Here is a 14,150-nt window from a genome sequence, read left to right as displayed (position 1 = left end):
CGGCCGTCGGCAAAAGATAGAGGCGACTTTGACAAGGAGAAGGCAAGGCCTTCGGGTTACCGATTTTGTTAAAATTTTGAACACTTCTAGATTTAGTTATCCGGTTTAAAAATATATAACGTTATAGGGGCAGATAGTTAATAAGTTTTGAAATATTAATGATTAAAGTTTCATTATTATCTACAAATATAATTGTAATGTATCGAGTGTCAATTGCTACTATGGGGTGTGATTGTAAAAAGACTCCTACCCAGTAGGTCCCAGTTTGATTCCCGATACTACATAATGTTTTTTTCTCTTAATATAGCTAAATTTGAATAATGAAATTCACACATAAAAATGCTAACTAACGGGTAAAGTGGGGAAATCGAACACTTGTACCTACTGGATAGGAGTCTCTTACTTTACTATCACGTCCCATGGTAGTAATTGACACGTAATAGATTAAAATGATATTTGTAAATAATAATGAAACTCGTATCATTAATATTTCAAAACTTATTGAGTATCTGTCCTATAATGTTATATATTCTTAAACCAGATAACTAAGTCTACAAGTGTGCAAAGTTTCAATAAAATTGGTAACCCAAAGGCCTTGTTCCCTCCTTCTGAGTATAAATATCTACTGTAGCGATGTTCATTTTAAGAATCGTTACTGTAGACGGTAAGACGTTAAAATTCTCTAAAATTTTGTTTTTTTTTGTGTTTTCAGTGTTGTACAAGAGCCAAGTGACGACCAGGTACTACAGGTTCTTAACGAAATCGGGTGGGTGGGTCTGGATGCAATCGTACGTTACGATCGTCCACAATTCCAGAAGCTCTAGGCCGCACTGCATCGTGTCGGTTAACTACGTGTTGACGGAACCAGAGAGCGCAGACTTGGTGCTGAATTGCGAGCAAATATCCTCGTGCTCGAGCCCAGGCAATCCCCCCAACACGCCGTTGGATACCCCGACGGTCAGCGGAGGGGCGAACGATTTGGAGAATCACAGCCCTAGTCCTCCGGCGTATCGAAACAGAACAAAAGAACCGCCGGATAACGATTACGCGGTCGGCGCTGGTTACCCTAATCAGGAGTACATCGGTTCGACAAATCACAGCCATTATATATCGTCGCCTTACACCGCAAGTGTAAATGGCAACGCTCACGAAGACAGCTCCTATTACAGCCCCGACCTGTTCTATCAATACGGAGGTAAGGATACTTTAAACGCATCGAAGATTGCGACTTTTATCAGTAGACTGACGGATGTTTATACATCTTGCAAATTTTGCACTTAATATGCAAAAATCTAAGGAATACTTAAAGTAAGATACGAATTATGTATTATACAGGGTGTTCGGCCCCCTCTGAGAAAAATTTTAATGGGAGATTCTAGAGGCCAAAATAAGACGAAAATCAAGAATACTAATTTGTTGATCGAGACTTCGTTAAAAAGTTATTAACGTTTAAAGTACCACACATTCTTGAATTTTTTTCTCGAAAAGGCGTAAAAATTCGGGGGTATGTCTATTCACCAAAAATGATTGCAATTGAGCCCCGCAACCAAAAATAATTTTTTCAAAATGATTTCAAACTTTTTAATTTCGTCGAAAAATTTCTCCAGCTGCCCCCTGTCGATTTATTTTAAAAATTCGTTTTTGATTTTTAATAATTTTGGTTGACGCTGTGCAGAAAAGTTGTTTAATATTTTTTTGTAGATATCCGTGAACTCTACTTCTCCTCAAAATTTCAAAGAAATATATTCACTATTGTAGGAGTTATGGTCATTTGACAATTGGACTATTTTTATGTGGTTTTTCTCATTTTACGGGGTCAAAGAACAACTTTTTCAACATTGTTAGAATTTCTACATATTCTACGCCAAAATGCGCGTTGTTTGCTTTTTTAAACATTAAAATCGTCCAATCCGTTCAGGAGTTATGACATTTTAAAGATACGCATGAAATTTCGGGGAAGCATTTCTGGCCTCATATTAGATTTTCGATAAGGAATTTTTTTCTCGAAAATGCGTAGGATTTCGGGGGTATGCGTAATGACCAAAAATGATTGCAATCGACTCTTACAACTGAAAATATTTTTTTTAGAACGATTTGAAAAATTTTTTTTTCGCCAAAAAATTTCAGCACATACCCGAATTTTTTTCTCGAAAGTGAATAGGATTTCAAGAATATGTCTATTGATAAAAAATGATTGTAATTGACCCCTGCAATCAAAAATGATTTTTTCAAAATGATTTGAAATTTTTTAATTTAAATTTTTAATAACTTTTTAACGAAACCTCAATCGAGAAATTGATATTCTTGATTATTGTCTTATTTTGTATTTATTTTGTATTGTTATTTTGTATAACACCCTGTATTTAAGAGTTAAAGCAACCCTCTACAAAGCTCCTATTTCATTAATTCTATTAATAAAAATATGAATTTTCATAAAGATCCGCAGTCTAATTATCAGTCATGGGAGTAACGACACGTCTTATATTTTATTTTATTAAAATTTTACATTTTAGTATTACATTAATACAGTGGACGAATTTTGCATGAAGACACTACTGTTTTTTAATAATAGGAAAGTACTTTGTTTATAGCATTAAAAATAGGTTAAAACGTTAGAGAAATAGTAAACAATAAAAGACCTATGTTACAAACACGAAAGATCGTTATATTCATTTGGAAACAAAATAGAATGTTATTATAATTATGTAAAGAAATAGCGAAATTCGTATAGAGACAGTTGACTAAAGTATTGTATAAAACAACGACTATAACATTAACCCTTTGCAATCATTTGCACCCTTTGCACTTTTTTCCTCGCAAAATTTTAAACTGCTTTATAATTTATATTTTATTCGTTAATAAAGTAATACCAATTTGTGGTATTAATACATCGCGTGTCGTTCCTTCTATGACCAACCGGTTTTTAATTTTACCAGTGGAGAAACGCAACTCGTTTTGCAGATACTTTAAACGCTAAACAGAAACATTCGCGAAGTGTCGTCTCTTGATTTTGATGAAATTGTGCAGGTTTAGACAATGGCTAAAAACAAAAAATATTTATTTAACAGCAATGATTTAAGTTTAAGTATAAAATTACTCTCCAAAATTGCATTCCTATATGTACTATTTTAAAAGAAGATTTTCAAACAAAATTTTGATAATTTTTACAAAAAATAACAGAGTATACGTATCACGAACAAATAATCAATAAAAAGTAAAAAAAATCAATTTTTTCACTTTTATTCTCAATTTTGTAATAAAATAGAGAGCTATCTTTATTCTAAATTCTTCACCGATTTTAAATATTTTTTTATTCTGTTCTGATATTGTACACGTATTCGCGTAATAAATTATAGCGAACACTTTCGGGCGATAATAGATAATCAGTCGTTCGTGCGTAATACGGTAGTGTTTACGAAAGTAAGGATATTTTATTCTATGGCATTTAGTTATTCTGCGAAATGTTTTTATTCGATTTCATAAAGTAATTTAGATTTCTCTATATTCTACACTTCTCGTCCGGAATACTATTTCATAGAAATGTTTGATCTTATTCTTTATATTTTGGATAGAAATGTTATTCATTGAAAAAATATTTTAAACATTTATGCAGTTAGTTAACAATCGGATCTTGATTGGTTAACAATCGAATGTCATTGCTTAACTAAAATTTCAAATATACTTAATTTGTACTTATTATATCTACTCCAATACTTTAAATAACAAATAATAAGTAAAAAATACATTACTTTTCATATTTGGATTAATATAATAATCTAACAGAACTATTACATCTGAAAAACTCCTAAGAAGTTGTTTCCAAGTACGCAATCCATGAAAATCAGATAATTCTAAATCTTTCGTTGTTCTTTTTGGTATGTTTAGAAATATTTCTTGCCTTTGGAATTTATTATTTTACGCTACTCGTTTGTAATGAGAAGAATCTAACAGCAGTTGTGCGATTGGTATTAGGAAAGTAGTTAGTTTACTAAAATTGAAAACCATGATAAAAATATTTTCTACTTTAAACATACTTTGTTGAACTTGAGATCTAAAAAATTTGATACGTTCCATTGAGAGAATATATATGAGTAAAATATTGTAATCTAAGTATATGTGTACAACTTCAGAGCCAGTTAAAATGTTTCACCCTTTAAATACTTTATTTTTCACCACTCTACAAAGCTGCAAAGTTTCATAAAAATCGGGAATGTTTAACCGACGATATCTCAGACGTTTCCCTAAAATTTTCGTTAAAAAAATTAACAAACAAATTTATTTATTCCAGACATGCATCAAGACCCTCTTGCGACGGTGCAACAATCACAGGAGACGCAACATCCGCATCTGCTGCACCACGCCAATTCCTTGACGAACCTCCAGCAACACAGTCCCCAGAATGCTCAACAGAAACGTCAACATCCCTCTCACCTCCTGCATCACGCGACATCCCTGACGAGCCTGCAACAGCCGCAACAGCACAGCCCTCAAAGTACCCAGCAAAAGAGACCCTACTCAACCTCCTCCAGTTCCTGCGGCAGCACGGATGCCATAGATACTCATTTACCAAGTCCGTTGAGTCTCCACTCCCTCCCACCTAATTACCATCCTCACCATCGTCACCACATCCCCGACACAGCGCCGACCAACCTCAACGAAGTCGGTGGCGTGATCATGTACCCGAATTGTGTGTTCAACAACAACGACAGCTACAATACCGCCGCGAACGCGACGGGCAACCTCCAGCACCACGAGACGCCGTATCAGCCTCACTCGGGTCACCACAGCGCCGGGAATACACCTGTCAAACACTCCCAGCATCACTTGGAGCCTACGCCGACCGGTTACACCAGCGTGATCGTGGATTCGCAACAGTACAGTCCCAGCTCGGTACAGGATCTGCACGCGCACCCTCATCAATCGGCCCCGATCGGAGGCGATACGCCGCCATTGGTGATCCATCATCAACACCGTTACGAGGCCCATCACCAGTTCGTTCACTGACACCAACTGGAGGTGCCCTGCGCGTAGCACCTCAACACCAATTGCGACGACGAGACGTGCTATCGCGACACGTCCGGGCATCAGAATCGTCGCGCGGACGACAGTCTGGAGCATCGTTCGGGCGTCGCCGATTGCGCCGATCACGGTGCCGAGTCGCAGCAGTACGGTGGCCTGACCGACGCCCACGACGGCGAACAGGTTCACCAGGTGAGTGCCGGTTTGAGGACGTACGCCACCGAGCCGTCTGTCGCCTACATTGCGCCGTACAGAAGGTTGTGTCAAGGGAAGTGTCGAAGAACGTGGAAAAGCTATTTGTTGTAGTTTTAATTATAACAAAGTAATATATTTAATACGGTTTAGACTATACGCGAAGAGTCGCTGGCGTGTTTACAACTCGGCTGACGGAACAAAAGCGAAGGAGAGTACAAAGCCGAATATCGGAATCTCCGACCGGTTAAGGATCACGTGACACTGTGCGTAGAGTTTACGATTATGACAAATAGGCGTCACGATTAGTCTGATTGCAACACTATTGAGTCCTTGAGAATGAGGATGCTGCAATTTCACTCTGAAGATTGTTTGAAATGGTTGTCTGCTAGATGACTCGTTTTCAAACATGTTTTACGTGAGAGTAAATAGAATTTGTGGCACTCGTTGCTTCGAATGGTGTTAGAAAAGCGTGGATATTGCTATTTACCTACACCTATGAGAAGCAACTTAAGAGATACGAACAGTATTTTTGTTTTAATAAAAACAGTAATTTATTTTATATTTAAATTCTTAAAGGGCAAGCCAATAATACCAGAATATTCGACTATAGGCGTCTCAGTTACTTAATTGTGAAATTAAAGCGAAACTATCGACTAGCAATCACACGGTAACTGAAAGTTTTGCTCCTATTTGTTTCTATTTCGTTTAATTTAGTTTTTTTAATATAAAGTTTGTAATAGATCTATGCCATCGTAGCAAACTTCTATTAAATATATATAATTTCGTATTCAAACATATATTAACATTAACATAATTCTAACAGAAAATTATTGATAATTTTCAAATCAAATATGAGAAAAGGGGGCTGGACCCTCAAAAGAGCATAACTTCGAGCCATGAATATTCGAATGATACCCTACTTTAAAACATAGATCATGGCAATATAGATGTCACACATGCATAGGGTCACTTACTAATAATTTACTTGATCAAATAAATTATTTTTTGTGTTTTACAACCAGGTCCTCGGTTCTTACATCTGGTTGGAGCAATCACCATGACTTTCAGGATGCTTTAGCAACCTCGCTATGACTACGATTCAAAGAAATTGAAGGACATAAGAATTATATATTCGAAAATGAATAATTTTCGATATCTGCCTATTTTTAATTGCCTAAAATCAGTAACTGATGAAGCAACCCCCTAGTATTTGATCAAGAAAGTTTAAATATCCTTATCTTGTGGTTTACCCAATGTTATGTAGACAAACTAAACGAATATAATTTATTTTTGTGTTTACAATAAACTTCACTTTATAAAATGGATAAAGTCAGAAAATGAATAAACTTTATTTAAAATAATGAAAAATCATAAAATGAATCTTATAAAAATGGAAAAATTTACAAACTGAAAAAGTAGATGAAATGTTAGATTAAAAAGTGCAGCTTTTTGCAGAAATGAAGTTATAATAGCGAATAGTTTGGAGAATACATAAATTACTAGCGAGACGACTATAATGATTTCACGTCTAAACTTTTCATTTTTATCGTGAATCCTACGATTATATTTTTCAATATCAATACATTTAAAATACACAGTTTGCAAAAAATAAAAAGCACAGTGCTTTCATCAAACTGCTAGTAATCACATTAATAAAATAAATTAAAAGTGTCGAGGACTTAATGTCAAAATTAAATTTGCCTTATGATACTCTCATTCTCAAGCGGTCAACTGTAACTGGCACTTTATAAAAAAATTCGTAAAAATACCTAAAAATATATACAAATTCTGCGAAAAACTCTTAGCATCGAATTCGACCAAAGAAATAAGATTAACAAATTTGTATGACGTGTAATAGACTATTTTGTGAATCCGAGAATTGGATCACGGACTGTTGAGCGACGAGGTGCCAACGATAGTGCTAAAATTCAGTGTTTGTGGCAACAAGAATAACATTTCTGCTGTCGAATTTACACAGCCTACAAAAATTAATGTACAATCGATGTACTCAATGGAATTTAAAAAACCGATCAACGGTCTACGTTCTTCGATTTGTTATCCTTGGATCTGTTACTTATACTTTCTTCACATATCAAAGTCAAGCTCTATTACAGGGTATGCCAGTCAGGCATCACATTTACGGAGGCCTCAAAGTCACACAGTACAGATAATTTAAAAAATTTTGTTAATAAGTACTGTGTTTGGTACAAAGAGCAACATTACTGCATTTCGTCTCGGTGTTGTTAGGTAGACCTATTTGTAAGATTTATTAAGCAGATCCTCAGACGTGTTGATATTATTTTTAGAACAGCCTCCAATTAATAGGTTGTTAGTAGATAATTAGTTTGAATCATTCAAACAATTATTAGTGTCGTGTTTAAGGTAGGATATGGTATATGAGCATTAGTGATGAATCAAACTAACTGGTACGAGACAAAAGGTAATAATATTGCTCTGTCACGCTAGCATTGTACTAAAAATATTACTTATTACGTAAAAAAATTTTTTTAACGTGCTGGAAATTTCTATAAGAGCGTGAGAGGCCTCTAAAAGATAAATAGCCTCTCTCAATCCCTGAAAGACCCTAATGAAAGTACTTTCTCGTTCGAGGCATATTGAGTTTTCGCGAAAACGAACGTCATAACAACGCGATGACAATGTTAATTACTTAAACATTCGTACGAGTTAAGTATCGTGTTCGACTACCTTATAGTAGTCACAAAAGCGTGACTTTTGTTTCGGGTAAAGATAGTGACATATCTTTAATCGTCGTTTTGATAATCGATCTGTTATTTATATTCGAGCTCGTTTCTTTATTTCATTACCAAACGATACTCGCAAAAAATAATTACTTCGATCATATATTTAATCGAAATTAATTAATTTAATTTACATAATACCGCCGATAAGAGGATCGATCCATTGAATTCGAAGAGGGCTATTCGAACGAAATTCGATGATCCACCGAAGAATATGAAGGATCTCGAGACTCGAATGTCAAAATTAACGAGAAGTATTTCTGCAGAATTCACGCTGGACGTGTCGAACAGAAATTCCGCTGCTCGCGAAGAAGGTAGCAAAAACGTGTATAATCTCGTACGAATCGATACACAGAGTGTTTTGCAAGCACGAGTAAACGTAAGCTCGCCGACGGATCTAGTTTACAGGCGTTGTTTCTGTAAATAACATATAAGAAAAAAAAAATGGAAAACGACGTCGAATTGTTTTTAAGATATCAGCATAACGCGATGTACATAATCGTAGACGTTGTAAATTACGTAGTCGACGTAGCTCTTAAGACGTGTACATATTTGATATTTCTTATATAGATCCGAAGACTGACCGGTGCTTGTACCAACCGACCAAAGAAACGCGCCCTTCTTATTGAAAAAAAGAAAAAAGTAATAACAAAAAATATCGCTATTATTATATTTTTATTCGCGTTCGTTCGAACACGCGCAGACCGAATCGAGTACATACTTACACTTGTGTATATAGCGTATCCCGAAGGCCACCCGGTACAATTAACCGTCGAAATATTTTATTATTAACATCTAGTAACCGTTCGAACTGTTTTCCTCGGCACATATCTGTACGAGGAAGTTATTATCGCATGTATAAAACGCGTGTACACATAATATCGAGGCGAACCTTATTATTATTTATATTCGATGTAAATTGAGCGCGGTACAATTCGTAGCGAGTGGATATCACCGCGTTGTACGATAACTAGAACGTAAGCAATGTAAATATTGTAAAAGTATAGCGCGCGCTGCATACCTACGCGAGAAAATATAATCATATTTTCCTCTGACGTCAGTTCATCTTATTGACATTCGTCTTCGACGCGAAACCTCTTTACATTTTGGGAAAAAGAGTTAACACGCTTCGAAATTTAATTTTTGCTCGTTAAACATTACAAGTTTAATTTCTTTGATATTCTTTTATATTTCTACCTACTTTATTTTAATACAATTATTGGAGAAACGAAGAAACGAGAATAATGTGACACTTAACTAAACACTTAATTAATAATGTTTAATACCTAATATTTCTTTTAATCACTTCGTTTACGTTCAATAGCTGAAATTATTTTTTTTCGCAAAAATTTATACTGTTTTTGCTCTAGATTCCCCCACTCATCCTGAACCACTATTTCAAATCACTAATGTTTTCAAACTATCTGCCATTTTATAATATCATTCTTCACCATCTTGTTTCCATATATACCTGAATAACTCGCTTTTTTGTAATTATAGAAAAAAAAGTGTTTTTTGTTGTTTTTTTTGTACGTAGAGGCGTAGAGAAGATATAAATGTCAAACTTGTTTTTTTTAAATGGCATGATATAAGTTTTTGTATATCTTCTTATAAAACTTTTTAAGACAAATGCAGTAACCCATAAATGAAGATCGTTCAAGGTTCCTATCATTTTTAAATAAATATTGTGGATGATATTCAAGACATCATTATAGAGGCATGCCCAAAGATGTTAACGTACTACAATACTTATTTTCTTCAGTATATAGCACCGAATACAGAAAAATGTATGGTGTGTTATCTTTTTGTCCTGAAGTGTAGTCGACAAAATTCATTTTCGATCGAAAGTTCTTGGTTAAAGTTAACAATGTAACCAATCGAATCGAATCTTCTATTAGGAAAAAATAATTACTCGAAATTTCAAAGATTACCTAACGCGTCAACTTTTGCAAAAGTAACAAAAAAATGTTGGTTTTAAAGCGAATATACAAAATGTTTCGAAATAATGGAACTAACTGCTTATATCTCGAAATGAACTTTTTAATTTCTTTTGTCTTATCGTCTTGAAACACCCAGTATGTTTTCAAGTGCCTTTGCTGGCCAGTTTTAAATAAAAATAATGCCACGTTCACTGAGAAGAGGTCCTATCGTCAATCTTGCAAGCAATATTTAATATTCATTAACATCAAAACAATTTATTCTTTCATAGTCGTTTTCAATTAAAACGGTCATCTTTGTATCTAACAAAAATTATTTTAAAGTCTATTATTTTAAATACGAAAACGAATTAACCGTTAGATAGTTAGCTGTATGATTTTTCTTTTTTGATTCTTTGATTAAAATTGTTTTAACACATTGTCGACCGGTCAAGTTTTCCAGAAACGAACGTCTGCGACAGGTTAATTTTCATAGAAGTTTGTGGAAACGGACACGTTTGAGTAAATATTAATAATTTTATTCGCATATTTACATGAAATTTGAATTATATAGCTGTTTAAACATGAATGAACTCGCCACCAGTCAACAATGTGTTAACGTTTGCAAACAAAAATACATTTTTAATAATATATGAATAAATAAGTTTGTCGTTAAACTAGTATGTGACTTATAATGAATATAAAATTATAAGTATAAAACAATTTCTATAAACCGTCTTTCGAAAGAAAGATAATATTGTTATTATTTATCTAACATTTCGTAATTTGGGAAATATAGCAGTAATCAATCCAAAAATATATTAAAGATGCAATTTATTAGATCTAACAACCGGGTGATGGTATAACATAATACAATTTATTTCTCTTTGGATAATATTAATATTTAATCTTGAATTGCATGTCTAGTTTGGAAACTATTGATTAATTAATATAAGTATATTTTAAAAGAATATTTTCGATTTTAAACAAAATAACAAAACGGAGCTAAATTCTGGTCGAAAACACTTACAAAAAAATAAGGTTGTTTGGTATAAATGAATATTAAATATTATGATACTTTTGTTATTTTTTGAAAATACTAACAAACATAAAAATACCATTGTTTAATTTATATCATATTTTTCTATAAAACACAACTAATCGGATAAATTAAGATATGCTTTTAAAAAAGATAGTATTTTAGATTTTAATGAACTGAAAAATAAATTACGTTATTCGTTCAGAAAAATAGAATATTAGGTTTTAAAGGCACTATTCTGTTATTGATTTATCAAAGAAGTAAGTACCTGTCAGAAATCATTTCGAGCAATTTTACGACGAACAGGTTTTCAACGGTTTATTGATGTTTGCACTTTGAATACCTGCATACGGGCCATTCGACCATTCATCAGCAGTTTACAGGTGGCAGGATTTTCTTTCCATCGTGGGGAATTCCCATTACCTTCAATCTGTTTCCCTGCAGGTACCCATAAAAGGCAGATAACGCTACCGGAGAGTAAAGCGTATTTTCTCCCTACTAAATTATGGAGATTAAGCCAAAACATACGGGCTGGTAGAAAGTACTCTCCAATATCCTACCAAAGCCGTTAGATGGTTTACGATGCACCTTAAATTACTTATATTCGGTACGAAGTATTTACCAAAGTTTGTAGAAAAATTAACTGAACTTCGAAGAATCGATTGCTTTTAATATTGTGATTCTTTGATAATATTGAAAATAAAACTTTAAAACAAACAATTTCTTTAAATTATAGTACAAATATTAATTGAAGTCTCCGAAATATGTTTAATCACTTTTCACTTGGCAATATATTTCTGAAAAGATTGCATTTTTCTGCAAGTATCTTGTCTTTAAAATAAAAAAGTTATAAAAGCAATTAAATATTCAAGCTGTAGTCTAAACAGAAAAGGCAGAAGACAGTCTAGACAGAAAATGTCTTTTAGGATGAAAAGATAAATTGCATTTTGCTGGAATTAATGATACGTCATTTTATTTTTTCAATTATTTACAACGATTTCTCATAAAACGCTTGTTTATATGAAGAGTAATAGTCTATTTACAGCAATTATCAAAAATTAATTTCTAATATTTTTAAATGTTTCAGATAACTGTTTTGTATTACAAAAATCTCATACGAAAATCAAAAGATTATAGACAAACTTATACAGTAACAATTGATGTATATTGTCCACCTGTACGAGCAAAAAATGTATCAAGTAAATCATTACAAACAAATTCTTTCATATTCAAAGAATCCAATACAAAATTCAGGGGAGGTTATTAATGCATAAAACTAAATTGCAGTAATAATAATGGACACACGTTATGCCAGTTAATTTTAATTCGTCTGGATACGTGGTCACTCGTATAACTAAAATGTATCAATTAAATCGTACAGTATGTAATGTTTCAAATAAATTCATTTGCATTCAGAGAATTTTCTATAAAATTCAGAAGCGATCATCAATGGACAAAACTGTATTTCAGTAATAATAATGGACATCTGTCATGTGAGATAATTTAATCAATGAAAATAAAAAGCTACCTATATCAATGAGCAAAATGATGGTGTTGCAATATTTGGTGATAACTGAATATAAAATGTTATAAATATATTTATGGACTCATAGTACTTAACACCCTCACAATTTACGCCTATCTAGTAATACAATTTTTGTGCACCGGCCACAGAGTGCCGTGGTCTTCGATGATCGATAGATCACAGGTGGGGAATATTATCCCACCCCCTTTTCTCTAGGCATACACGCATGCATACAACAATGGTTTTACCAAAAGATAATTCTACATAGCGGATTCAACTTCTTCCTCTGCGAAAATGTTGTGCTTATCTTTGCTTAGAAAAGAGTTACAGCTTGTCCCAGTTTCTAGAATCATCCTGTATATTAAAGGACTAACCATACAGAAGAAATCGCTGGTTACTCGATGACAATAGGGTAGTCGAGGATCACGTCCCAGGATCCAATCCTGCAACCTCCCCGTCGAAATGGAGGAAAACAACGATCCTGTTTTTCTACGGCGTTCCCCCGATTGTCACTAGGTCGTCACGAACAATAAATTAATTGTGCCTTGTACGATTCTTGGGTTAGCTTTCATTGGTCGCGTGCTTTGCCTGCATGGGGTCGCTCATGAAGAGGGGCACGTGCCTCTTTATAATCGCCGTCAGCTTTGCGCTCGCCCCGCCATTAGAGCGATGTCTACAAAGACAGGTTTCACGAGACAAGTCACTAATTTTTTCCCAGACGCAATGTCGTTCTCAATACGTGTGCGATCTGGAATCCATATCGAGCTCCGAGCCCTCGAAATCCAGATCCAAGCCAAAATCGAAACTCTCTGAAAGATTTTATCCTTAGAAGTTGAGTAGTCTTACATTGAGAGCACCTTTTTTGTACATGTATTTCTTCGGACTTTTTCAAATATCATAACGTTCTTATCCCTTTAATTTTTAAGTGGCGCAAGCCCAAAATTATTAAAAATGTCTATGAGCCAATTTTATAGTCTAGCCTAGAGTCAACGTATGAACTTACGCCACTGAATGAGGTTTATTCGCGTTTATATTCACTTTTATGTCGTATAGTTGTTTAGTATAATATTAGAGAGATTAGAATTTCCTTCTTCATTTTTACAATCACTTTTTAATCGTACGCTTGAATATTGCTTTTGAAATACCAATAAAATATATACAGTCACAGAGTGCATAACGAATACCAGGAACATTAACGTTTTAGGAAATAGTTATCTGGGTCCAAAAAGACCCACCAACCGCCGTACTAATTAAGTAAACATCGGTAACATCTTCAAAGTCTGATATCTCGTAAAATATAAGTCACCTGTGCCAAAAACCGGATACCATTGCTTTCAGTTTCTTAGCACCCCGTTACTGTGCAGAAGCTGATGAAAAAATCAACATCGCATGACGGGACCTCTCCTTGTCAGAGGCCTGGTCGAGACAATCGACTCTCGCTAAAGTTTCGCAGCAAACCGTCTGACAAGGCACGACGAGCAGGCATTAACTTTGCACACGTACGACAGACATAAGCAGATTTATGAATATGCACGAGACGTGACGTTGGTGCAACGAGGACACATCGACTAAGGGTGTTCACGTTCACGAGGGTTGCTATTATCGGGCGTGTGTGACTAGAACGGCGATCGCACCGGAGGAGGGCGAGTCGCGTGCGCCTCGTTAAATTCTTCGGCCAGCGGATGTGACGCAGCCAC

At 34.5% G+C, this 14,150-nt stretch overlaps 1 protein-coding gene across 2 annotated transcripts in view; it reads left to right on the top strand.

Moving 5' to 3' along the window:
- Sim (bHLH transcription factor single-minded) overlaps positions 1 to 9,019 on the top strand; it is a 91,718-nt gene extending 82,699 nt beyond the window's left edge. The window contains exons 8-10 of one of the 2 annotated variants that reach the window (XR_013079897.1): positions 713 to 1,195; positions 4,289 to 5,211; positions 6,237 to 9,019. Coding sequence is in view for 1 of the 2 variants with exons in the window: in XM_076767510.1 (XP_076623625.1) it covers positions 713 to 1,195; positions 4,289 to 5,004 (1,199 nt within the window). In the remaining variant the exon portion in view is untranslated. Of the gene's footprint in view, positions 1 to 712; positions 1,196 to 4,288 lie in introns of both variants that reach the window. The other variant, XM_076767510.1, reaches the window with a different exon arrangement.
- The last annotated feature ends 5,131 nt before the right edge of the window (positions 9,020 to 14,150 follow it).

Source organism: Colletes latitarsis, chromosome 6 (assembly GCF_051014445.1).
Source record: "Colletes latitarsis isolate SP2378_abdomen chromosome 6, iyColLati1, whole genome shotgun sequence".
Taxonomy (NCBI): domain Eukaryota; kingdom Metazoa; phylum Arthropoda; class Insecta; order Hymenoptera; family Colletidae; genus Colletes; species Colletes latitarsis.
This window is presented reverse-complemented; position numbering and strand designations above follow the sequence as displayed.